The sequence below is a fragment of the Dermacentor albipictus genome, chromosome 1 (assembly GCF_038994185.2).
Source record: "Dermacentor albipictus isolate Rhodes 1998 colony chromosome 1, USDA_Dalb.pri_finalv2, whole genome shotgun sequence".
Taxonomy (NCBI): Eukaryota; Metazoa; Arthropoda; class Arachnida; order Ixodida; family Ixodidae; genus Dermacentor; species Dermacentor albipictus.
In genome coordinates, this window is record NC_091821.1 from 348024614 (window position 1) to 348049906 (window position 25293).

The 25293-nt window shown below is 45.8% G+C and overlaps 2 protein-coding genes and 1 long non-coding RNA gene across 6 annotated transcripts in view; 2 read left to right on the forward strand and 1 right to left on the reverse strand.

The window, feature by feature from the left end:
• Nucleotides 1–3697, forward strand: part of LOC135920981 (zinc transporter ZIP1-like) — a 33546-nt gene extending 29849 nt beyond the window's left edge. For all 3 annotated transcript variants that reach the window (XM_065455431.1, XM_065455374.1, XM_065455294.2), the window contains exon 3: nt 2594–3697. In XM_065455431.1, the coding sequence (XP_065311503.1) occupies nt 2594–3158 (565 nt within the window). In that variant the 3' untranslated portion in view covers nt 3159–3697. The remainder of the gene's footprint in view (nt 1–2593) is intronic.
• Nucleotides 1–25293, forward strand: part of LOC135920900 (uncharacterized) — a 33049-nt gene that overhangs the window by 4655 nt on the left and 3101 nt on the right. Inside the window, exons 2-3 of the mRNA XM_065455201.1 lie at nt 11829–12006; nt 16470–16595. Of these exons, the coding sequence (XP_065311273.1) occupies nt 11829–12006; nt 16470–16595 (304 nt within the window). The remainder of the gene's footprint in view (nt 1–11828; nt 12007–16469; nt 16596–25293) is intronic.
• LOC135921178 (uncharacterized) lies at nt 165–25293 on the reverse strand. Of its 2 annotated transcripts, none has more exons than XR_011511344.1 (3): nt 24259–25293; nt 16448–16591; nt 165–624 (listed from the first exon to the last, which is right to left on the reverse strand). It is a non-coding gene; the product is annotated as an uncharacterized lncRNA (long non-coding RNA). The 2 variants fall into 2 exon arrangements; XR_010570490.2 differs by lacking the exon at nt 165–624 and adding an exon at nt 10882–11372.

A 25293-nucleotide genomic window follows, 5' to 3' on the forward strand; every position in this document is an offset into this window, starting at 1 on the left:
GGGGGGGGGGGGGGGACCCCCTCGATCCCCCCGAAATAAAATTCTGACTAGGCCGTTGGCTCGAAGAGCTCAAAAGTTCGCGTGCACACGCGCTGTACCTTGCAACGAAAAGCGGTGCAATGTTTTCCAGCATGCATATAAAGTTTTCTCGCCGAGGCCGGAAGGTAAGAAATATTTTAAAGGGCCTTTGAAAGAAAACTTCGCACACGTAAGGTGAACAATTATGTGAGCGTATTTTGGCTGCCGAAACCAGCCGATTAATGATCGTTGCCAAGAGAACTATCGTGCCTGCAGTTAGGCCAGGGACCGTTAACAGTTATTTATCGCTAACCTCCTTTCACAGCAGCTGCACGTTTTCGGTATATGCGCTGCCGACAAGCAGATTTAAACGCATTTCAAATGTTCACATGCGCACATTTTATACAAAGCTTACTATTACGGTTACATTCATACCACATACTAACCAGCTGCTTCGTAGCAACAAATCTTGAAGTGGAAAACGATTCAAGATGGACGAGCGTCTAGATGAAATTTATTTCTCGCAAGAGAATGGATGACCAACGGCTGCGGGCAGAAGGGCAAGAGTGCTGGAGCTTGAAGCCTTGGGGGCAGAAGTCAATGTAACTGGAAAGGAAACAAGCTAATAAGAATAACAACCGGCTATTTGTATTGCACTAATCACGTAAACATGCCAAACTTGCAAAGTAATTACTATAGTATAACACATTTTCTTGATCTTTTCAAACTATTCGCGTCAATTTACTATAACACAGGGATTATTAAGCATACAGGCATAATTTCACAATGCTTACGTCAACTAAGGCCGATCAAAGAAGGAAGATATTGCAAGCGGTAAATGCTGAAGCTATCACAGCTGCCTCATAAGCCGGAGGTTGTCGCTTACTACAAAACAATGAAGACTATCACATCAATCAACGTTACTTAAAAAATCAGAACGCCGACAAAAAATTTAAAAGCAACAGAGGACAGAAAAACCAAGGTGCAGCGTGCAAATTGAATCCGCTAGTATTTACTCTGTTACCCGCCGTGGTTGCTCAGTGGCTATGGTGTTGGGCTGCTCAGCACGAGGTCGCGGGATCGAATCCTGGCCATGGCGGCCGCATTTGGATGGAGGCGAAATGCGAAAATACCCGTGTATTTAGATTTAGGTGCACGTTAAAGAACCCCAGGTGGTCGAAATTTCCGGAGTCCTCCACTACGGCGTGCCTCATAATCAGAAAGTGGTTTTGGCACGTAAAACCCCACAATTTTGAGTATTTACTCTGTTCTGAAAACTGTTTTAGAGCCGCATAGTCAAAACAATCGTATATAGGCAACACAGCGGATTGGTCTAGTTGGTAAGTTAACATTCGTGGCGTATATGTGCAGCGCGACACAGACGTGTCGTTCATTCTTTGTCCCGCGTCTGTGTCGCGCTTCACATATACGCCAAAAAGCGTACAAGTGAACAACCTTTCATGTCACCCGTACGCATGTCAGCGTTCGCGGGGGCGTTACTCGAGATAAAGGTTGCTTTACTGTAAACAAGACAAACTCATTTCCGTGCACAAGGCGTACGCATCTCGGTTATCCTGGTCCCTTTCGGAGCCGGCCGGTATCGGCTGATACGCAGTAGCCATACCAGTCGCCGGCGCACGTCTGTCCGTCCGCGCGGCACCGCGTGAAAAAACTTTGCCAGCTTCCGTGCGGTTTGTGCGGTTTGGTGCGCTGCGCGCCTCCGCACTGGAATACAGGTGTCAATATGATGTGTTTCGTATTACTTCACCAAGGTCCTTGACGTAATACCGTCGAATACCGTACCTACAGCCCGGAGCCAATGAATGCAACGCACGCTCGACGGTCCACTGATTGCGATATCGATTGGCAGTGGCGTAGCTAGGTCGTCTGGCATCCGGGGCCAATAGCTCTTCTGTCACCCCGCCCCCCTTGGTGTAGTCGAGGAAGGCGAGGATATCGACAATTTTCGGGTGTCTTCAGACGTATATGACAACACCCCCCCCCCCCTAATGGCCCCGTGCACCCGGGGCCCACGGCAACCCCACCCCCCCGCCCCTTTTGCTACGCCACTGTCGATGGCACTGACGGAAACGACGAGTGGGCATCGTGCCTGTAAAGTTGGCTTCGTAGTGGCGCAGTTGAACATTTGACGTCATTTTGCGCCACGTGATAGCGCTCGGCGAACAGCGGTGCGAGCGGCGCCGGAAAAGTTATGCGCAACTCTGCTCCTTGCGGGAGCATATACCGGAACACTTTCTAGCCACGCGCTTGCGCGCCCCGCAATATTTTGTGGGCGAGTGTACCTTTGAGATTGCCAGGTAGCCTTGTTTTTAGCTGCCTTCTCTGATTCATCCTATTGCTAAATCATGTAAACCATAGCTCGCGCTGTATTCGTCGAGAATATTGTGTCGAATATTGGTCGGCACGTTTTTTGACGGAAAATACAACATCTCATTATATTTAAAGGGAAATAACTGCGGTGTCCGGTAAATCAGTGTCAGTGTAAAGTTCGTGCTCCAGTCTCTGGGGGCAAACTGTAGTCCTCGTTCTTCCTTTTTGTCTCGTTACAATTTAGCCACGATGCGGAGCAACCACCACCGCCGCCTCCTCCGACGCAAGAGAACGGCGTGGAGGACAAACAGGCCTTTCCTGCGGACGCGGTGGCCGACGGCGAACTGGGCACACCGCGCATCTCTCTCGGCAGCGTTCTGATCGTGGTGGCCCTCTCGTTTCACTCGATCTTCGAGGGCCTCTCGCTGGGCCTGCAGTCTACGGACCAGGCCACCTGGATCATGTTCCTCGCCATCTCCATCCACAAGTTTGTCATCGCGTTCGTCGTGGGCTTCGACATGACCGCGAGTCGCATGAAGGCGCGAACCATCCTCATCTACATTGCGATCTTCTCGGTCATGTCGCCGCTCGGCGCGCTCATTGGAGCCGTGACCAAGAACAAACTCGAGGACTCTCCCGTGGTTGCCGGTCTCAATGGTGTAGCAACGGGCACCCTCTTGTATGTGACGTTCTTCGAGGTCCTGCAGAGGGACAAGAATAGCCAGTTGAGTGGCATGCTGCAGCTGCTGGCCGTGCTGCTCGGTTTTTGTATCATGTTGACGCTAGTCCTGGTTTTACCTCACGATTGAGTGAAAGACGATTTGCTCCTTTTTTATGTGTGTGCGTGTGTGTGTGTGTTAACGTTGTTTTAGAGACATGCATGAAATTATTCTGCAGGCAAGGACCAGTTGTCGAAATAGATCTGTGTGAAATGAAATAACTGCTATCGAACAACTGGTATAATGTGATACAACGTGCCCATCGTGGTGCAGCTGAACTTAAAAGGGACCAATGCACTCGCGCTTAATGAATGTTATGTGGACTATTTTGTACGGGTGATTTTGTGTCGCGTTTGTACGCTTTACATTCCGCGTGTCATTAACAGTGGTGCATCCTTGGATGCTTTAATCACGTCCGAAAAAAAAATGTCAGTTTTAAGCACTGTGGATTATAAAACGGAGTGTAAAGACTCCACAAAGTGCTGTTGCTGTACGTTGTGTGCGCTACGTTTCCCATCAAAATTGACTTCAATTTCGCATTTTAAAGCCGCTCCATTGTGTGTTTCTCCCGTGATCGCCATTATTGTCCGTTTCTGTATTTTGTATAATAAAAACTACGTCTGTCATCACGCAACGCGGAAATGTCGTCAAAGGCACCTCTCTTTACATTGACAGATTGCAAGTCTATCTCCACTCATAACTCGTTCAACGGGAACAGTTCGTTCTGCTGAGGCAAATACGAATATTGTTAACGCGTGCCACCAGTATGAACCTGCAAAATGAAAAAAAACAAGCAAAGGATCGACAGCAATTTCTGCTTCTCTCAGTCCTAATTGTACCGGCGGGGACAAAATAATACAGGTTCTGCGAGTGCGGGCGAAACTTCATTCTCGCGTCCTTTAACGTAGCAAGCGCCCTGTGTGGAGACAAGGAATTGTGCATGCATGAGCGACCTTTCATGCTCATGTGCTTGCCCCTAGGTCACGTTCCCTAGGTCCATTTCTCACCAGTGTGCTATCGGAATCGCGATGATTGCAGAATATTCCGCTAGGAGAGCGCTGTCCTATTCGGCCGGCGGAGCGTACGGTGCATTGTCGCACGGTCACAGCGGCCGAAATCTCGTAGTTACCGTACTCCTGCCGTAATCTTCTGCAATCATCATGATTCTGCAGCACGCTATTGCTACATTAAGAGGCGCGAGAATGCAGTTTGGCACGCGCTCGCAGAACCAGTATTGTTTTGTCCCAGCCTGCGCACGTTGTATAACCGACTGTGACGTTTCCACGCGCATAGATTTAGTAACTGTTCGTGCTATTTATTGTCTACAGTTTACACTCACTGCTTCACCGTTGCCCTCCTTTTTTTACTTATTTTTGCACATTCCGGAATCAAGCAGCGGTGCTTGGACGGGAATGTATTAGAAAGTGTGATGCCCTGAAAACTAGCGCACGAAGTATTGTTTTCATTCTTCGTAAAACGTCTGAAATCATCCAGCAGCCCAGGCATCTTTATGATATCGTCACGAATCATCGCATAAACGTTCTGGCAAATAAAACATCCAGTACACTGTGGACATACGGTTCCGTAATCGGCACATAAAAGCCAGGCTGGGGTATGAAGTGCATTCACTCCTAAACTCAGTCTGTTTTAGGTAGACATACGCAATGATAAATACCACGAAGTGCTGGCTTCATGTTAAGCGTACAGACAACCACAAAGCCGGGTGGATGCGCTGCGGAATCAAGTCGCGGACGCCACCTACAGCAATAATTTACAACAGCCAAGGGTACACTATAGAGCTGTCCTTCCTTTCGCTGCACTGCGGATGCATGATCTTGTGCACGCGTCAAACTGCGTGTAAACTTTACAGCGATGGTTTGCCACAAGTGCTTGGTGTCGAAGGACACCTGCACCCTCCAATCTGGATCAAACTCGAGCAATTATTTTCACTGTTCAAACATTGCGAAGGCACAGCTAGCCTCGCATCATTACGTCGACGGCGCGGAGCAAGTCATGAGAAGAAGAAAAATTTGCTTGTGCGAAGAATATGCGCGTGTGTCGCGCTTTTCTTTTTCCTTTGTTTTTCTTTTGCCTGCAATATTTCTGCTCATTTCTCAGCACATGTCTCTAAGGTCAAATGTCTTCTAATACAGTAATTTTCTGCCTACGTACCCCTTAGCATCAAGTCACTTTTTTTAGGCAATGAAATAATTGCAATTGTCCTAAATGAAGGCGAACATGAAGATTTATGGTAATTCAATGCTTCAAAATAAAATTCTTCGATCAGTAGGATGTTATGTCCCCGTGTGCGTTTTGTTGAATTTACAATCCGCACTTTCAATATTGGAATGCTGTGATTTAGTTATCGTCACTCTGTACAGTGCGTTTGCTTTCGCGATATGTATGTGTCAACACAAAATCAACACAGATCATTAACGCTGTTTTCCCTGCTATCCTGCATGTGATAAATATACACAAAGCAGTGCTATACTTCCAGTGCACAATGCCAAAAGTGTTCGGTTACAATACAATGCGGGGTTTGACGTCCAGAGAGAGGGGTATTTATTGGGATAGAAAAGCTGAGAGGTCGGCCTGAATCAATGCTCTGGCCTTCTACTCGACGATGGGGGAAAGGGAAAGGGTGTAGAAAGAATAGAGAAGACGTTGATTATAAGGATGAAGAGGGTGGTGAGAATCTTGCGCGCTCCATGACTCTTCAATGTCTCTTGTCCAGTTCGTTCTCATACAAAAATTTGTTGAGAGCCTCCAGACTATCAGGCTGGTGACAAGTATCAGGCGAAGGTCCCAATATAAGCTTTTCATTTATTGGTCCAACGGCAAATTTTGACAAGATGTCTGTCAGCTATTTTCTCTGTACATCAAATCGCGGGCAGATGCACAAGAGGCGTTCTATCGTCTCAGGAATACCGCATTCCTCCCAATTCGGACAGTCCCTCGCTTTTTTTTTCTTCGCTCTATCTTTTCCTTCATTCTGATATTTTTTTTCTTCTCTTACTATCCTGTTATACTTATTGACAAGGGAGAGGCCTCTTGTTTATTATTTTTTATTATTTATCTCATTTTCTACAGTTATATTTATTCATTTTTTGCCCCACTTCTATCCCGTTATACTTAGTGACACGGGAGAGGCCTCTTGTTGATTATTTTTTATTATTTATCTCATTTATTACAGCTTTATTTATTCATTTTTTTGCCCCACTTTAACGTATGTCCGCCCGGCTGATGAGATGTAGGCAGCGCCGCGTGAAGGTCACACCTAATCGTATTCTGTGCATCAAGCTTGCATTGCACCTTTTCATGTTCGGTGGTATTTGCGTATTTTCATGTCTGGGTCGAGTTCGGGAAGGCGGCGATGACGATGACCTGGCGAGGTCCAATATACTGCGGTATTAACGCGCAGAAGTCTGTACACTAGGGCATTAGTGTCTGGCCGGCAAAATGGTATGGACACTGGGCGTGGCATTAATGTGGGCCATCTTTGCCTCCGCGTCGGCGAGCTCAATTCCATGTAAGCCACAGTGTCCCGGAATCCACTGAAATCTTATGCAAGGACCAGCTCTTAGGGCGACATCGTGTGATTCGATCATCTCCTGAGCAAGGACATAGTAAGGTCCTCGTCTAAGGGCAGAATCGATCACTTGAAGTGCTTCTTGGAATCGCAAAATATAGTCCTAGTCAGAAGCGGCTCCATCGATATATACCGCATTGCCTCCCGAATGGCAACAATCTCTGCGGCCGTTGAGGTAGTTTGGTGGTCGAGATGGAAGCGCTTACTGATCTTCATATTCGGTATTACGAATGCCGAGGTTGAGAGAGAGAGAGAGAGACAAAAGGGAAGGAAAGACAGGGAGGTTAGCCAGTGTAAATACCAGCTGGCTACCCTTTGCTGGGGAAAGGGGTAAAGGGAATAAAAGGAGAAGGAAGAGAGAAGAAAAAAAGAAAAAAAAAGAAAAAAAAATGCACATAGTAACGCGATGTTACGCGCAACAATAGTCAAAGCCGTTCGCACAATTCACATGTCCTTAAGAACTTGAGCAAAGCCCTTAAGGCCTTGAGTGCCGAAACCCGTCTGGACCAGTGTCCTAGAACTTTCTCTGCTGTGAAGGGGCGATTGTCCAGTTTTTCGAGCACGGCCACGAGCACTTTTCTTTGCACATTGTAACGTGGACAGTCACAGAGGAGGTGCGCGATCGTCTCTTCGCAGCCGCAGGTGTCGCAAGCAGGGCTGTCTGCCATTCCAATGCGGAAGGAATAGGAGTTCGTGAATGCCACGCCGAGCCATAGGCGGCACAGAAGTGTTGCTTCCGCTCGGGGCAACCCTGGTGGAAGACGGAGTTGCAAACTTGGATCCAATCTGTGAAGACGTGTGTTCGTGAATTCGCTGGTGTTCCACAGAGTTAGCGTAAGCTCGCATGCGAGGGAGCGAAGACTTGTGGCTGCATCTGTTCTTGACAGTGGTATGGGCACAATCTGGGCACCATCATGGGCCGACCGGGCAGCGTCATCCGCACTGTCATTTCCCGTAATTCCGCAGTGACCCGGTATCCACTGGTAGATGATGTTGTGTCCCTTGTCGATTGCGTAATGGTGGAGTAGTCGGATGTCTGCGACTAATTGTACATTTGGTCCGTGGTTGAAAGGGGACAGCCTTTGAATCACAAAAGATGGACCAGGAATGTGGTGAATTGGGACCTATAAATTCCAGAGCAGCACGAATAGCTGCGAGTTCTGCAGCCGTCGATGATGTAACGTGAGACGTCTTGAATTTGATAGTGACAGATTGAGCGGGAAGTACCACTGCTCCAGCTGAACTGTTACAGGAGACAGAACCGTCCGTGTAAACGTGAGTGCGGTCGTTGTGTTTTTCATGTAAGAATGAAGGTTGAAGTGGTGGTTGACACCGACGCGTCAGTAAATATATGTATGGAAGCGGCATATTCTTCCGATATATGGGTTAAAGTAAGTTCTTTAAGTCCACATGAAGGTATACGCAATTTTTTCCTGACTCCGGAATTGGATAGATTTACCACAGGTCTTGACAAAGTCCACGCTGGTATGTCAGCAGCTTTTCCCGTAGTAGAGCCTGAGGGAAGAACGCTCTCTTGACGCGAAAGATATCCCGAGAAAGTGCTGTCTGTACGTAGAATGCAAATGGCCGACAGAGGGTGACGTTCATGGCCGGTCAATAGTCGAAGATATACCCTCAAAGGTTTCGCATGGGAGATAAGCGTGTATAGGAGGTGCACGTGCTTCCGCAATCACGCCCTTTGTCGAGGTGCAGCGTGGCAGACCAAGACAGGTTCTCAGTGCCTGAGAGAGAGAGAGAGAGAAAACAAGGGTAGGAAAGGCAGGGAGGTCAACCAGAACAGCATCCGGTTTGCTACCCTACACTGGGGGTGGGGGAAAGGGGAATAGAAAGTGGAAGAAAGGGAGAGAGTAAACACTGAGTACGTGTAGGAGGGACACCATACACAAGGACACTATAAACGGTCTGTTAAGCCCGTGCACTTCGAGTACTGCACTAGTGCACGAATCGATTTTCGAGCCAGGGACGGGTGTGGCCACGGTCCGAGTATCTTTGACTCGGTGAAAGGTCTCGAGTCCAGTCTGCGTAAAGTTGCCCGCAGAGAGAGGCGTTGGACATCGTAGCGAGGGTAGGTACACAAAAGTGCCTGAGCTTCTAAGCTTTCTAGTGTACGTAGGCAGGAGGGGCGAATGTTTGTAATGACCGCTTTGACGCTTCGGCATCACTAAGCTGTCAGGCGCCTCTCAGTTTTCAGTGAACGAATAGTTGATGGAAGCCTGTTGGACCTCTGGACCTTTAGCCAGCTGCTGAGCTCACCAGTGTAAGGGAAACAAAGCAAATGCCTTTACGCTAATTCGGAAGCCGTGCGACCGATAGCGGAAGGTAAATCAATGAACACATTAAAACGACAATTCTGTGAAGACGTGTCACGCAAAATACGTCTAGGTCATCACTTGCGTTGAAACTGGTTGTATCGACGGATAAAAAAACCTCGTCACCTGTCAGTCAAATTACATGTACAACCGCCAATTTGCACAGCGGTTTCATTGATACGTATAATGATGACTAAGGAATAAAAGGACATTTGAACTAATCTAACGCGATAACCATGAAATAAAATAGTTATTGCTAGATAGAGTGCACCCTTCTCCCTAATGCACCTAAGATATGTGTATTTCGCCAGTGTGTCTTTATATGCTAACTGAATATTATTAATGAAATTTGAAATTTATGGTGCAATCGACGCGCTTTTCTTCAATTCGTTTCCATTAAATACTCAATGATAAGTCAGCCCTCAATAGGTTAGTTTGCTTCGCGTGCGTCTAAACCATAGGATAAGTTTATCCTATGGTTTGTCATTGAGGTCTTTGAAAAAAAATTAAATTATGGGGTTTTACGTGCCAAAACCACTTTCTGATTATGAGGCACGCCGAAGTGGGGGACTCCGGAAATTTTGACCACCTGGGGTTCTTTAACGTGCACCTAAGTCTAAGTACACGGGTGTTTTCGCATTTCGCCCCCATCGAAATGCGGCCGCCGTGGCCGGGATGAGGTCTTTGAAGCCTACCAACAAACCTCAGCCAGCTTACGTGCAAGCGTTTGGCACCCCATTCAAAACAAAATAAATATTAATGCACAATAAAATGCAGGCTTTTCGCAACACTTAGGTTGTTCCTTACTTATTCTCGTCGGTATTCACTACAACAACGATCCACAGCACCTCCCTGTGTCGAGCAGCTGATTGTCCTAAGCCGTAAGGGAAAGTACCTCTGTAATGATCACCGTGTTAATGCTGATGGTAACCGCCAAACTAAGCACCCTATTCCATTCCTGAACTTTATTTTGACGCAAGAGCTCTGGTTGGGTGCATGTCTCTGAACAATTCCATGTAAGAATATTATGAATAGTTACTTTTTTTTTACCTTACAATATTGATATGCATAGAATGGCTGTCAATGCCCAGTTGCTTCTACTGCTCATTTCTTTATTAACTGTAGTTTTCGTTTTTTAAGTATTGTAAAGTTAACTGAGATCCCACGAATTGCGGGAATCTAGCGTTCTTTCGAAGCTTCCGTCACACAACGCATGCGAGGAAATGTTTTAACGTTTCGCCTTGTGCGTGCTTCTCTTCCACTGTTGACACTCGCTAGGTGGCCATCAAAAGCAGACTGACACGTATACCTCTAAGCACCCTGTTTTATACGGCACGGTTGCGAGATGAACCTTCCCAACGCCATGTGTTGTGTTTTAGAACACGTAACACTATCTCGAGAACAACACACGACACATCAGCGCAATGAGAACGAGGAAGCACCCCCACGTAAACGCGTGAGTGAGAGAACGAGTGAGAGAACGCTCGATCGACGTAACTCTCAAACGTCCGCGTACGACTGGTACTGCGGCCGGGCGCGCATGGTTGCGATTGAAAGAACGCCTACGCCACCTGGAGCATAAAACACGTAACGACGTACTTTGTACAGCGTAAGGACATGGTGAGATCTTGGATTTCATGGTTGGAGGCTACGGTAGAATAAATGCGCATGCACTCCAGTGTTTAGTAGCATCAGGTTTTTGAAAAATGCAAAAACCTAAATATAAAACTAAATTGTAGACGTGCACTGTATGAAAGAGCCAAAGATAAATGAGTCAGCGCGGCGTCACTTGCAATATGAAAACAAGGGCTGTTATTTCTGAATAAGCACGTGTTAAACAAATAAATAAATAAGAATTAAATGAATAAATAAATATCTGTACATATAGTGTCGCCTGTGCTCATGCCTGTCAAAACCGTATGATTTTATTTGTTGTTTTCAACATTGCTATAAAAATTGCTAGGGGGCCTTTCTAGTGCCAAAGAGATTCTTTTTTACCCTAGGCTCTCTCCCTTAGGCTTTCTCATTTCTTCTTTACCCCTCGCTCTTTTTCTGTCTTTTCATTCTTTCTTGCGTGTTTGTCTCTCTCTACCTAGAAATAGAAAGAGACTGTTGCGGAATTTACTGTATCCCTTGAAATTGTATCATTCATGTGTGTGTATCCTGCATGTATCCTGTGTGTATGTGTGCGTGCGGCAATCCCATAACAACCAAGGCGGAAAATGAAGCAAGAGCCAAAGAAGAGAAGACAGGATAGGCGAAGGATCGAAGAACTGTGGGAGGTCATGCTGTCTTGTCCAGGCCTGGATGACCAGCGAAGGCTTGTAGATCGGGCCAGAGTGGCAGCGAGAGCTCACGATTTCCTGGAATGAGGAAGCCGGCAACCTGGGGGCCAAGATAGAAGATTGCTATGTCTCTTTAATTAGCAAATAAAGGTCCGTTTAGCTCTTTCCCTCTCTCGCTTTGCGACTTCCAGGTGTAAATGTCTCGGAACTGTTTTTTGTTCACCGTTACCCCAATGTGACAATAAACATGCTCTCTCTCTCTCTCTCTCTATGTATGTATGTATGTATGTATGTATGTATGTATGTATGTATGTATGTATGTATGCATCTATCTATCTATCTATCTATCTATCTATCTATCTATCTATCTATCTATCTATCTATCTATCTATCTATCTATCTATCTATCTATCTATCTATCTATCTATCTATCTATCTATCTCACTAGTAGCAGAAATGTGTAACGAACTACAACTAAACTGCACTCTATTGAAGCCACACTATCTACTGCACCGACCAGCTCATCATCTCACTCTCCTATCCACCCTGCATACAGGTGAACACAAGAAGGGAGCAAGGAGCCTCTGCATTATTCGGCAAGGCGGAATACGAAGTTACGGTCAGCTTGCGCCGCCACGTCGACTCAAGAGGCAACGACGGAGAACTTTATTGTTCCCGTTCCACAATTCCCGCATTGTTCCGGCCGAAAGGGGATCTTCAAAGCCTCGCCCGTTGTGCGTCTCCAGGTTTTCTTACAACAGCCTTATCTCGGAGCACCACTTCTGACTTCTATTGTTCCTCTTGCGTATGACTTACGCGTTGCTCACGCAGAAGCATTTTATTTTCGTTCAGTTTTCGTTTTTAACCATACATAGGCTTTACCTAGGCTACAAATTCACATATATAAAACTTTGACGAGTGCAAATGTAAGTGTCGAAAGCTTTCCGACTCCCACGGTTTGCCGCGCAGCATGCCGGAATAGCCAAATTTTGCACGAACTCTTTATGAAGAGGAAGTGGAGAGCAGGCTTGTGACCTTTGTTTTCTTGAGCTGACACAGTTATCGGGCTGGTCTGTGGACTGTCGATAGTCCGATTGCTTTATCTCTGTTATAGCGTAGCCCTTGTCTTCCAGATCGCAGGGTGTCCGTTCCCACACAGGCTGCGGAAATGCTTCGAGCGCCTTTTATTGTGTTCAGCACCCGGTACTCGCGAAGTCTGCCTTACATAAGAGCCTCTCCTCATTGGCCATTGTTCGCACACCTGTAAGTGATCGGCGTGATACGACAGCAATCACGTAAAAGAGCTCTTGTCAATACGGGTCCTGGTGACGGTACACCCTCGACCCGAGCGACGGAAGATGTAAAAGCAGTTTTGTAGCCTCACTTCTCTCGTTGTAAGTACTCAGGAGTATGGGAGAATTGAGGCGTGCTTGCGGGTTTTCATTTAATTCCTATGTTAATTTTTTTACAGGACATAAACTAAGATTGTGTAATAAGCACCTGAATACCTCGAGTTCACTGTAGCCAATAAAAATGAATCTAGGCAATGCTCTTATCTGCGAGAAAGGCAGTCCCTCGGAGAGAACGCCGAGTTAACATACAAGTTTGTGGCATTAGCTGCGCGCGCTAAATGATGCGTGGCGGCATTTCGTCCTTAATTTCTTCGGCTCACACTCCGCGTCCCTGATGTATAGCTTATGTTCGAGGCTTGCAAGCTTTGTTCCTCACTGCGTGGGCGTAAGCTGTAAAAAAAAATAACAGTAATTTAGTTATTAGGCTTAACATACCGAAATTTCACGGGAGACTAGGGTGGGCTACGGGCGATGTCGTAACCTCATCTCAATAACTTTGACCAACTAGCGTTCTTTAACGTGCGCCTGAGTCTACGTATACAAGAACCACCTTTGCATTCCGCAGTATACGCAGTAGACGCAGCGCGGCCTCGAACGCGTGAATCCGGGCTCAGAGAACGGCAGAGCCGTTGAGCCACTGCTGTGGGTATAGGCGAGAATCCAGCTTGTTGCTATTTAACGCTGATGTATCTGCATTACCATTTGTGTAGATCGCAGAAATTCTTACATTGCAATATCGCGTGGCGTTAATCATGGTAAAATCTGTGTGTACAAAACACAACACAATATTACCCACCGGTAGAAGCAGAACTTCCACTTTATTATATTCTTTCTTTAAAGGAATGCAGTGAAAATTGCAAAATGTTCGAAATTTTTTGAAATCGAAACGGTGTTTGTAACGCTGCAAAGAAGAGTTTTGTAAAGTGCACGCGTAAGAGAGTTGAAAGCAAACAAAATGAGCCAGTCAATGAACATTTTACGACAAGCTCTTACGTCGTCTAGGCAAGTTTTCCTGATCTCTTTACTAGAGAGTAACCTCCTTCTTCGAGGCCACAGGTACGACAAGCTGATTGTGTCCTTTTGAGGAGCCATGTCAAATGCACACCACACAGTCTTTTTAACGAAACAAATCTAATCCGATTTGGTCGAGTGTTCGCCAAATGAGAGTATTTTTTTGTTTCACACGGATTCGAATATAGTGATCGGAGTTGATGTCAATTGAATGACGCTTAACCTTCATGTCGTTAGTGCCCTATATACCCTTCTTTCAGTAGTTAATTAACTTTGATGCATGAAGCAAATGTTTAGAGAAATTGCGCACGTTTATAGATAAGCTTCAGATTTGTTAAATATTCACTCCATCTGAAATAGTTTACTATAACTGCCTTCCGCTGTACGTATTATGCAAAGTTTTCTTGCAATGAAAATGTCAATTACCATAGCTGAAAAAAAATCTTACATATTCAGATCCAAGGATAGCATGGCGCGTTTCTTCACTCAGCCCAAGTCGTAAATACCTGACAGTAGCTTCTTCCGGGAAGCTTCGTAGTACGCGTGCATGCCGTAACCATCGCAACTTGAAGCTGTCGCTGATATATCAGTGACCAGAGTTGCTCATATCGGTGCCAAGAATACATAAACCTGCAGTCCGTAAAACTCGATCGTCAATGCCCCAAGGTTGCATGTTCCTCGATAAGCCGGCTTTGATATCGAGGTACAAAGTGCCGTAGCATATCGAAATCAGTTCCTTGCTGACCTTAGCAGAACAACGTCTTAGGTCGAGTGCTGATAAGTGCGGCAAAAGTGTCTGGGCGAAGGAAGAGATAGCTAGCCTGACCGTGTGTCCTACTTTTCATGGCAGCCGAGGCAGCACCGTATCCTTCACGCGTTACCCGCTCTTGAGCATCGAGCTTTACATTCTTCGTGCAGTGGGGTGAGTTACGTTCCTAATGTTTTCTGACCAACATATTGACCTCGGTTTATTTCGCAACGTTCCGCGGCACGTTGCGAAATAAATATAGGCTCGAAAATTTAAAGCGACAATATATTTACAGACCAACGAAAACTCGCCCAATGGCTATCGTGTGACTATCATGAATGGCCATCGATTATCTATCGTGACTGAAGCGGCTGCATTTCGATTAAAAAGTCCTCGTCTACTTAGATTAAGCTGTGCTTTAGAGGACCCTAGATGGTCAATTTAATCCGGAGTCCCCCACTACGGTGTGCCTCATAATCATACCGTGATTACCGCACGTAAAACTGCAGATTAACGTTTTGTTTTTTTCTTTACGCCCTCATAGTAGATATACGACAAGAAAAGCGTTAGCGGGGTGCGCCTTTAATTACTCGCAGGAATTTTCGAAGGCAATCAAATTGCTCCTTGAATGTTTCTTAGTTAATTACCCACTTCGTCATTTTACTAGACACACGTCAAAAGATTCTCGAGCATCTGCGCGTTGTTTATACTCACTTTCCTGCTTATTCGTTATCTTCTCTCGTCTTCCTGTTGCGATCAATATTGCTGAGCCGCCTTGTCACTGATTGGCAAAACCTTTTCTGGGGTGATTTGATTTATAACACGCAAAAGTGTATATATATATATATATATATATATATATATATATATATATATATATATATATATATATATATATATATATATATATATATATATGGAAAGTTTTATTCGAAGTAAACGTCCTGTCCACACCCTTGCAATGGGAATTCATTGCCGTGGCTAAGCGATTAAACATATTTTGAATATATATGAATTGTTGTAAAGGGTAGTAGTATAAAGATTAGCGTAAGTTAAGTATTAGTGCAGCAGCGAAAACTAAATGTATTCATTGTGGTTGTGAAGGCCCCTGCTTGTGAAACTGCACGGAAGTAGTTTACTCATATTCTTGTTATCAACTTTCGAGAAAACGTTGGTCTAGACCTCTGTGTTGTCAGAGACTACGGAAAGCAACCTTGAAGTGTGTTTTGAAATCCTCGAGAGGGCGTGGAACTACAGAAGGCTGCAGCAGTATGGCAATGTACTACGAATAGTTCCTTCTTCATGTTTGTGTTTATAGGCAATAAAATGCAGTTCTTCACCATAGCAAACATGAGGAGGAGGTGCTTACTTCTTCCACGTAAGTGGAAATGCAGCGTTTGGTACTGAACCGTGGTGTTAAAACGAAACAAAAAAATGGCTTTCACCACGTTCGTAACATACTACTAGACAATAAAAAAAACAGCTTGAACAGTGATTATCTCCGATAGCTGTGTTCAAGTTTTCGTACAAGCTCCCGTATGTCTGTGCCTTCACTTTTAAAGGATTGCTTTTTGGTCACTTTAGCCACTTTTCGTGGTCGTTTGTTAGCAATTGCGTTTCTTAAACTAATACCGGCTGATTGGCCGAGACATGTGGTGAGGGCGAGAGGTTTGGTGTGAGCTATAGCCTACGCACTCTTCTACATTATAGATCGTAGATCAGTAAATTGACGGAGCAGCCGCGACCTCAAGAATCAGCTTGCATATCTCTAGGTGTCCTCCAGATGTGCCGGCAACGGGCACATCTGCATAAGATTGTACATAAATATCCTCATCACAACAAATATGCCAACTTAGGTCGCACAATTCATCCATTAAAGCGAAGGTTTCTTTTCCTTCGTCCGCGAGGTTTCTCGTGTCTGCTCGGTCGCTTTCTCGCCGTGTAAACCGGGCCAATATAAGATACACTGCAAAGGTATGAACTGGGACGATCCCGCATACAGGGCGTAATCAAAACACGACCGAATCTGGGGACGATGCAATCGATCCGTCGTCAATCGCTAACCTCGTGATGGTCTCGGTTCCAGCGCTCGTGCTGTCATGGATGCCACGTCCACGCTGCGGGCGTTGCTCCTGCTAGGGGGTAACCTGGTAGCCGGACCCTTCGTCTACTGGCTGCACGTTCGGGCAGACGTGCGGCAAAGCTGGCCTGCGTAAGTGATCCCGCACATGAGCAAGTTTCTTTTTGTCTTTTTAGCTGCATCAAATTTTTTTTTAAATGCCTGTGGTATACTGCATAATTCCACTCCTTGAGCTAACTAAATAATTACTGTAATTACACTAATTGCCCTTTTATTTAATTACTTTACGACGCATATTTCAATCTACAAATTGTAGGAGTTCGCAGGGCGACTACAGTTGGAACGAGTTCTGAGGATGGCACCACTTTCGACATATGCGCTCTCAAACTTCCGGTAAAAATGCACTCTTGTGCCACTTACTTTTTAAAGAAAACACTGTTTTATGCATTAAAGCGCAATAGTAACTGGAATGCCAATGCATTTTGTCGGGCACTTCGAGAAATAATATTTCACGAGGCGTCCTTTCAGAAAAAGAAGAAAAGAAAGGCATTTACTTCGCCTCTCCCAAACCACCTGTTGCTGCGGGACGTTAACCTATACGACGCGCGGATAGGACGTTAACCTATACTCCAGATCCGCCTTCCAGATAGCGTGCTCCGGAAGTTCGCAAACCTTCACCGTTTTCATGAACCCTACGCCATTTTGCAGCCGACGGTAAATTTTGGCGTCTATATTTATCAGTTTATTTTCGTGCGTGTTAAAATTAGTGGTGGGCGAGTATTCCAAGTTTCGAATGTGAATCGAATGTTGCACACTAGCTATCCGTATTCGTATTCGAAGAGGAACTTTTCCGTACTTTAGAATACCTGAAAGTAACCAAATAGTACGCAACAGCCGCGTGTTAAAGTTTGGTTACTGTTCTGCGTCTATTAAACAAAGAATCGAAAATCGTCAGAACTGCGACAACGATAAATGATTTCGAAGCAATGCAGAAACAAAATGGTAGTGCGAACGTTGTTTTCCATTTCGCGCCGGAATCCTGCTTGACAACCTGTGATTTTCGCTTGTAGTTTGTCATTTAGTGTTTTTGGCAGTCTAGTCATATAGCAGTTTTTTCTTTTACGCTACAATCTGTGATGTTTGACTTGCAATTGGCCTTTTTGCACGTTGATATGGCATACAAGTCCTTCAGCCGCATTTTTTTATTTCTATTTCTACGTCTGACCTTTTTTTTTTTCGGCACCCATTTATTTAACGTTTTGGGGAGCTCGTCACACGGCAACCATGTTTTCTTGGAAATCTTCCTAGCAACCAGGCCCTAAAGTTGTTGAGGAGCTATTCGTGCGCTTTCGTTAACGACAATTGGTGACCTTGAGCTTAACTTTGATCCTTTGTATCTGATAGTTCCCAGTCTTTTTGGTCAGCACATGCATTGTACCTAACTATACCAATACAAATATTCCTGCTGTATATGTGTGTGTGTGTGTGTGTGTGTGTGCGTGACTATTCAACATTCGATGTTCTATTCGATACCTACTATTTCTTATTCTGTTCGTATTCAAGAAGGTTGATACTCGCCCTAATAAAACAAAAGCGCCGTAGTACAGAAAAACGCTACGAAGAAATATGCTTAATTTGACAGAATGCACTCTGGGATCCTGAACGACGCCGGCAGAGACTTCCATAACTTGCAGTCGTTCTAAACACCAACGAGCTAGGAATGCCCGTGCATGAGCCATAGCTCGTCCATTCATTCCCATCGTTCTTCTCTAGTTCTGCGCGTCGTTTTTAGCTCGCGTCGTTATTCAATTCTTCATTGTCTGGTAGAATAAGCTTGTCATATGTGGTCATGAGAATGGAATCACTTTTTTTTTTCGCGAGCATGTTGCTTTTTTTTTATATGATATAAGGAGATGTTGGCGCACAGTTTAAGGCGCCGGCTACTCCTCATCTCTTGAGTGGTTCCGTCACACATCGTACAAGGTTCAAGGTTACATATCAAATAGTCTTTTCACACAAGCACCATAACTTATCACGCAGCGTTTCCACAGGAACACTATGAAGTACGGAACACATGGTACATACAAAATACAATGTATATGTCTCCACACTTATGTAGATGAAAGTCTCAAAAGTACAAAAGATATTTCCGCCTAATAACACATTGTCTAGTCAGCGGGTGGTACATACATCACGTAAATGCATTATCACATACAGTCACAACAGAACAGTCAACATAACATAATTCACAAACAGACGGATATACACAGTGACAATGAAATGAAGAGAACAATGAAAGCGCTAATAACTTCCAGCAATGCCGCTGTCTTCAAGAAAACTCTTTAGTGCTTTTAAAGCACTCTTCTGCAAGGCCGTTGTTGGCCAAGGGCCCAAAATTTTCCTTAAACTGAAAGGTCTGCGGTCTAATTTAATTAGCGCTGATTTAAGTCGGCTTCTTGGTGTGTCGTGATGTGGGCAATCTAGAAGGAGGTGATATATATCTTCGTCTACAAATCCACAATCACATTCGGGGGTTTCCGCACGGCCAATTCTGTGTAAGAAATGCTTTGTGTAGGCAGTGCCTAGCCTTAATCGATGAATAAGGGTTTCCATAGTTCTATCTAATGACAATGAAAATTTGAATTCAATAAATGGATCAATATGGTATAAGTCCGATCTCTTAGAATTCTGGTCAAACCAAGTGTTTCTAGACATTTTGAGAGACGTTGTCCTTATAATGCAGCGCAATTCATCCTTTGATATTGGGAGCGGAGATGTATCATCTTTGAGGTGTGCTTGTCGTGCTGCTTCATCGGCTGCTGTGTTGCCAGGAATGTCACAATGCCCTGGTATCCACTGGAATGCTATTGCATGTTTCGCTTCGCTTGCCTTTGTGAGGTTTTTAAGTGTTTCATATATTATACTGTCACTGAATGTTTTCCCCTTTGTGTTGCAGAGTGATGTTAGAGCCGCCTGTGACTCACTGAAAATTACCCATTTTTGCGCATCTCTTACTGACAATATAAATTTTATCGCACCTAGGATTGCGAACAGTTCAGCCGTTGTAGACGAAGTCGCACGAGTTAACTTAAATGATTCTTGTTTGTTGAGGTGTGGTATAATGAATGGTGAAGTTGAAGAGGTTGCTGTACTGGAGCCATCTGTATAGACGTGTGTGTATCCTGAATACCGCATATATATCTGGTACAGCGCTAGTTGTTGAGCAGCTCGAATGAACATGTCTCTTTTGCTGAATATCCCATCTACTGACAATTCGATTTTTGGAACTGTAAGCAGCCATGGAGGATATTCGATGTCTGAGTTCCAAAATTCATTTCTTGGCAATATGTGAAGGTTTTCTTGAATTTCTATATGAACATAACCTCTATCTCGTTTCATTATGTCTAGAGCCAATGGGTGGTTTTTATGCTGGGTTTGAAGACGGAAATAATGCCGGCATGTTTCTGTAGTTCGCATAACTGGAAATGGTGATTGGCGAGCCTCAGCTATTACAAGAGAACTAGAAGTCGCTCGTGGAACTCCTAGACATAGGCGTAGTCCTCTAGCTAAAAGTCTTTGAAGTCGCCCTTCTGAAGTGTGGGAAAGTCCGTGTAAGATGGGCGCGGAATACGCAACTTTTTGTCGTATTAATGCATTGTAAACAGTCAGCATAGACGATACTGATCCGCCCCATGATGTGCCTGCAAGTCTGCGAAGTAGACACTACGGCATTGACCTCGTTTTCGAGTTTCTTTATATGGGGTGCCCAGGATAGCTGCCTATCAAGTATTATGCCTAGAAATTGATGCTGTTTGACAATCATTAGAGGGTGTCCTTCCAGATTAAGAGTGAAATTTTTTAACTGCCTTCGAGTGAAGGGCAATACAGCTGTCTTTGCGTGTGATAGTACCATTCCTCTCTCTCTCAAAAATTTGTTGATTATATTTATGCCGTCTTGCAATGCCATTTGAAGTAGTTGAGCATTAGACCCAGATGTCCAAATACACACATCATCTGCATACAGTGAAAATTTGAATTGTGATGGCAGCCTTCTTGGTAAATCAGCCATGACGCAGTTAAAAAGGAAGGGGCTGAGTACGCTTCCCTGTGGTACTCCCTGTTTGACAACATGTTCAGCACTCTTTCCTTCACCCGTCTGAACAAAGATTTTGCGACCTGATAGAAATTCAGAAATCCATCGCAAGGACCTGCCAGACAGTCCAAGTTCCAACATGCTTCGCAAAACATGAACGTGACTAACAGTGTCAAATGCCCTCTTGATGTCTAGGAATACTGCTATAGTCATGTTCCCACGTGCACGCTCGTGCTCCACACAGGTTACTATATCTAATATTGCATCCATTGTGCATCTATGTTTTCTAAAACCTACTAAGTAGTTGGACAGCACATTCGTTTCATTACACCACCATTGAAGTCGCGCGTCAATCATTTTCTCCATTACTTTGCATAAACAACTTGTCAAACTAACAGGGCGGAAGGATTCAAGGCACAAGGGCGTCTTACCAGGTTTTAAAATTGGTATGATTCGAGCGACTTTCCAAGAGTCAGGTACAGTTTCCTCTATCCATAAGTTATTATAGATGTCTAAGAGAGCATTTGTACCTGTCGGTCCGAGGTTTCTTAGCATATTGTACGTAATGCCGTCCGGCCCAGCAGCGGACTTTTGGCGACATGATGCAATTGCACATTGAAGCTCGCTTAATGTGAAAGTCACCCGCCGTGGTTGCTCAGTGGCTATGGTGTTGGGCTGCTGAGCACGAGGTCGCGGGATCGAATCCCGGCCACGGCGGCCGCATTTCGATGGGGGCGAAATGCGAAAACACCCGTGTGCTTAGATTTAGGTGCACGTTAAAGAACCCCAGGTGGTCAAAATTTCCGGAGTCCTCCACTACGGCGTGCCTCATAATCAGAAAGTGGTTTTGGCACGTAAAACCCCAAATATTATTATTAATGTGAAAGTATGATCTAATTGAGGATGTTGGGCCCAGTAGCAAGCAGTAATTTTGCGCTTAGCCAACACTACTGAAATATCAAACTCTGCACATTGCGATGAGAAAGCAGGTCTGGAAATAAGCTCACAAAATTCATCTGCAACTATTATTTCACACGTGTCCCGTGCTACAGCGAGATCACGAAATGGGAAGCTCTGTGTTACAGGTCCGCTTAAAGAACGAATTACTAGAAAAATTCGTGGGACAGCCGTGTGAGGAGACAGCGTGCCGCAGAAGTCGCGCCAGCGCCGTTTGCCTAGATTTTCCATTCGTCTGCGCATTACATTGTGTATTTTCTGAGCATTTCTGTATGCTTCTAAACTTCCGCTCCGTCGGTAAGCTCTTTCGGATCGGCGTCGGATGGCTCTTAGGTGTTCATATTCTCCGTCAACTGCAGCATAATCTTTTGGAATTGGGACCTTCCTTGTGCATATGTTCATATTGTCCTGCAAAAATTCTGTAAATCTTTCCACTGTTGCATGTTGATTAATTTGATCCGTTAGGCGGTACCGAAAAGCTTGCCAGTTGGTTAGTCTGCTGTAACGCCTGATATCACAGTACATGCTAGGGTGGTTAACAAGGATGGGAAAATGATCACTTCCGCGCGTTTCCATATCTGTTGTCCATCCCACACCATTCACTAGATCATGTGAACACAGGGTAACATCTATGCGGCTTGAGTAATTATATCCACGAAGGAATGTTGGCGACCCATCGTTTAAAACAGTCAAGTTGCATTTATCTATGGCGCACTCTATAACGTTACCCCGTGCATCACAATGATCACTGCCCCAGATGATGTTGTGTGCATTGAAGTCGCCATATATAAATACATTAGAATGAGCTATCTTGAAGATATCCACTAGCGCTTCTACTGAAATGCGGTTTTAAGGTTGTAGATATAGATTAATCACTGTTATACAGAGCTTGCCAAAGGATACTTTACATGCTATGAATTCCGGGAAGTCTGAATCACTGGACTGAATTTGATAAGATGGTAGGTCCTTTCTGACACACAGGAGCACTCTGCTCACAGCACCTTGACGAGAAGTCTTGTATATCACATAATTTGAGAGGCGAAAGTCGTCACTGATTCCCGCCTCTTGAATACAAAGTATTGGGAAGTTGTATTGCACAAGTAGTTTACGAAAGTCAGCACACTTCCTTCGAAGACTGTTGGCATTCCACTGAAATATGGAGACATTTTTGTAGTGGTTATTCATGTAGTGCCTGCCGCAGTTTGGGCCCGGATTGTTGACACAATAGTGCTTCTAGAGGTAACAAGGCTTTCACTTCTGGTAGGTTGTTTGCTTCCGGCAGAGCAGATAGGATTCCCTTAAGAGCTGCGAAAAGCATTGGCAAAATCAGTTGTGTCACCGATGCTGTGGTATGCTCGCTATTAGCTGGTGTTACTTCTGCAGTAGATGAGTAAGGTCGCTGAGAGGAATGTGTGCGAGTACAGGAGTTTTCTTGTGTATTACTTTCTGCCTGTTGTCGTCTGGGTTTCCGTAGCACTGATGCATAAGACTGGGAACTTGACTGTGATCCTCTTGATTGGTCTCTTGATTGCCCTGTTGGTTGTTCTCTAGAGGAGGAATAGCTTGTTGGTGCTCTTGGCTGTGGTGGTTCCGGTGCCCGCTGAGGTGGGTGATCTGGCACTGGATGAACAATCTCAAGGTTTGGGGCGGGTTCATTGCGGCGCGGTTGTCTTCCATGGATGAGCTCATGTCGACGCATTTGTGCCGCTGCTTTTTTCTGAGGACAGCCTGAGAAGGAGGCGGCATGGTTCCCCGCACAGTTTGCACATTTAGGTTGAAGAACTGACTTGCACTCCTTGTGGTCATGATCCTCTGAGCAGATTTTGCATCGACGTGTGCTACGGCAGGTTTTCGCCATGTGCCCAAATCTCTGGCAATTATAGCAGCGAAGTGCTGGTCCTAGGTATTCCTCGACAGGGTGACTGGTGAAACCCAAGTAAATTCTTCCTGGAATAGGGCGATCGTCTCTGAAAGTAAGAATTACCGTGGGAAGCGGATGTGACTATACTGCCCCATCTTCTTGGCGGGAATACCTTATCTGTCTGCGTGCCGATATAACTCCTGCGTCTTTCAAGAAGTCTAGGAGTTGTTCGTCTGTATACTGCAGAGGCACATGCTTTACTTTGCCAACGTTTCGCGTGTATGACTCTGGGATGAAGGGCTTGACTTCCAGGCCGCCTACACTTGAGAGCATCAAAAGGCGTTTCGCCGACGCTAAGGAAGCAACGCTGACGCTGAAACTTCCATCTCTGTTCGTCCTGAAAGACTGCACTTTTTCTTTGGCAGCGGAAACTATTTCGGCAGACACTCGGTTTGGATTTACTTGCCAAAAGGTAGTACCTTCACTTGGGCGAAAGACAACCGGAATGCCTTCGGCTCGCTTTTTCTTGTACGTGACCAAAGTAAATGGTGCGTCTTCACCCATTTATTCTTCATCACTTAACTCATAATTCGATGTTGTGTCATCGTACTTGTCTTCTAGGCGAGGCTTCTTGCTCTCGAATTCACCGTCAGCCATTATTCCTGAATTCCCTGAAGTTGATTCCGAGTTGTGGAGAACCAAACGTGCCGGCTTTATGAAGCTTTGTGACGCTTGCAAGGCCCCAGGCTTTTCATTACGGCCCGTAGCATCATTCATATGGCTTGCTACGTTTGGACGAGCATAAGGCTCGTGACGATGTTCTCGGCTTCCGACCATCGTAGCGGCAGGGTAATAGCCAGGTTCTCAAAAAAGAAATGTCGTACCTGTAAGGCGCCTGGCTCGTTGAACCTTCGCCCGACGTCTTGTTGGTCAATCGTCGTCAATGGTAGCCGTAAATGTCCAAAAACCAGAAAACTCAGAGCACCGCACAAAAACAGCGACCGAACAGATACGCTTCTTCTTCTTCTTCCAGCATGTTGCTTATTGTGACCAGCGTTGGAACAAGCAAGGTACTGCCCCAGCTTGAGTTAAATCACATATACTGTGGGCTCACAGTACGTCTCTGCGCACGGCGTCGCCAAGTGGCCCCCGAGAAGTGGAGCCTCACGACGCGGCACGACGGCGCACGGCGATAGACCCACCGCAGGTTCGAGCACCGAGCCGAAAGACCTGGACGGCTCTGGCCGTACGCATGGGCGCTCTCCCAGGAACACACGGCGTCCAGGACAGTTAAGGCGTTTATTGATCACCAATGGCCAACATGTACCAGACTGCACACAAACACACGGAGTACACTCGGCGCCCGCGGTTCCCGATGGCGAGGAAGGCGGGTTACACGCCGCGTCGAACAATGGTTTACGCGCGCGGGCCGAAATGCGTTCGCAAACGCTACCTAGCGCTTCCCGTCACCGACAATGGTCTGCGACGGTTCGGACACGCAAAATGTGACGCACTGAGCGCCTGCGACTACCGCAAGGGCGGAACGCAAAGCCACTCAGCAAGTCACACTTACGCAAGCTAACAAAGCACGTGAACGTCCCCAGGCCGGGACGTTGGGGACACAAATAGCTGGTCGCTCACGTACCTTGCAGCTTGCCTCTCGTGACCGGCGCTCGTCCCTCTCGCAGCACGACTCCCCCGCGCACCGCGATCGTCCCCAGTCGGGGCTTCTTCCCTACGTCACGCCCCACGACCCAATCGCAGGGCCGCGTAGCATGACGTCGCGGGACGCGGCCGCGGCGCCCGGGGAAAACGGCGCGCGGGTCGAGGGGCAGGCATTTGGGAGAGGTTTTCCTCGCAATGGCGAATAAGTCCGGAGCCTTAGGCACAGCAACGACTGCGCCCCGGTAGACCGAAGG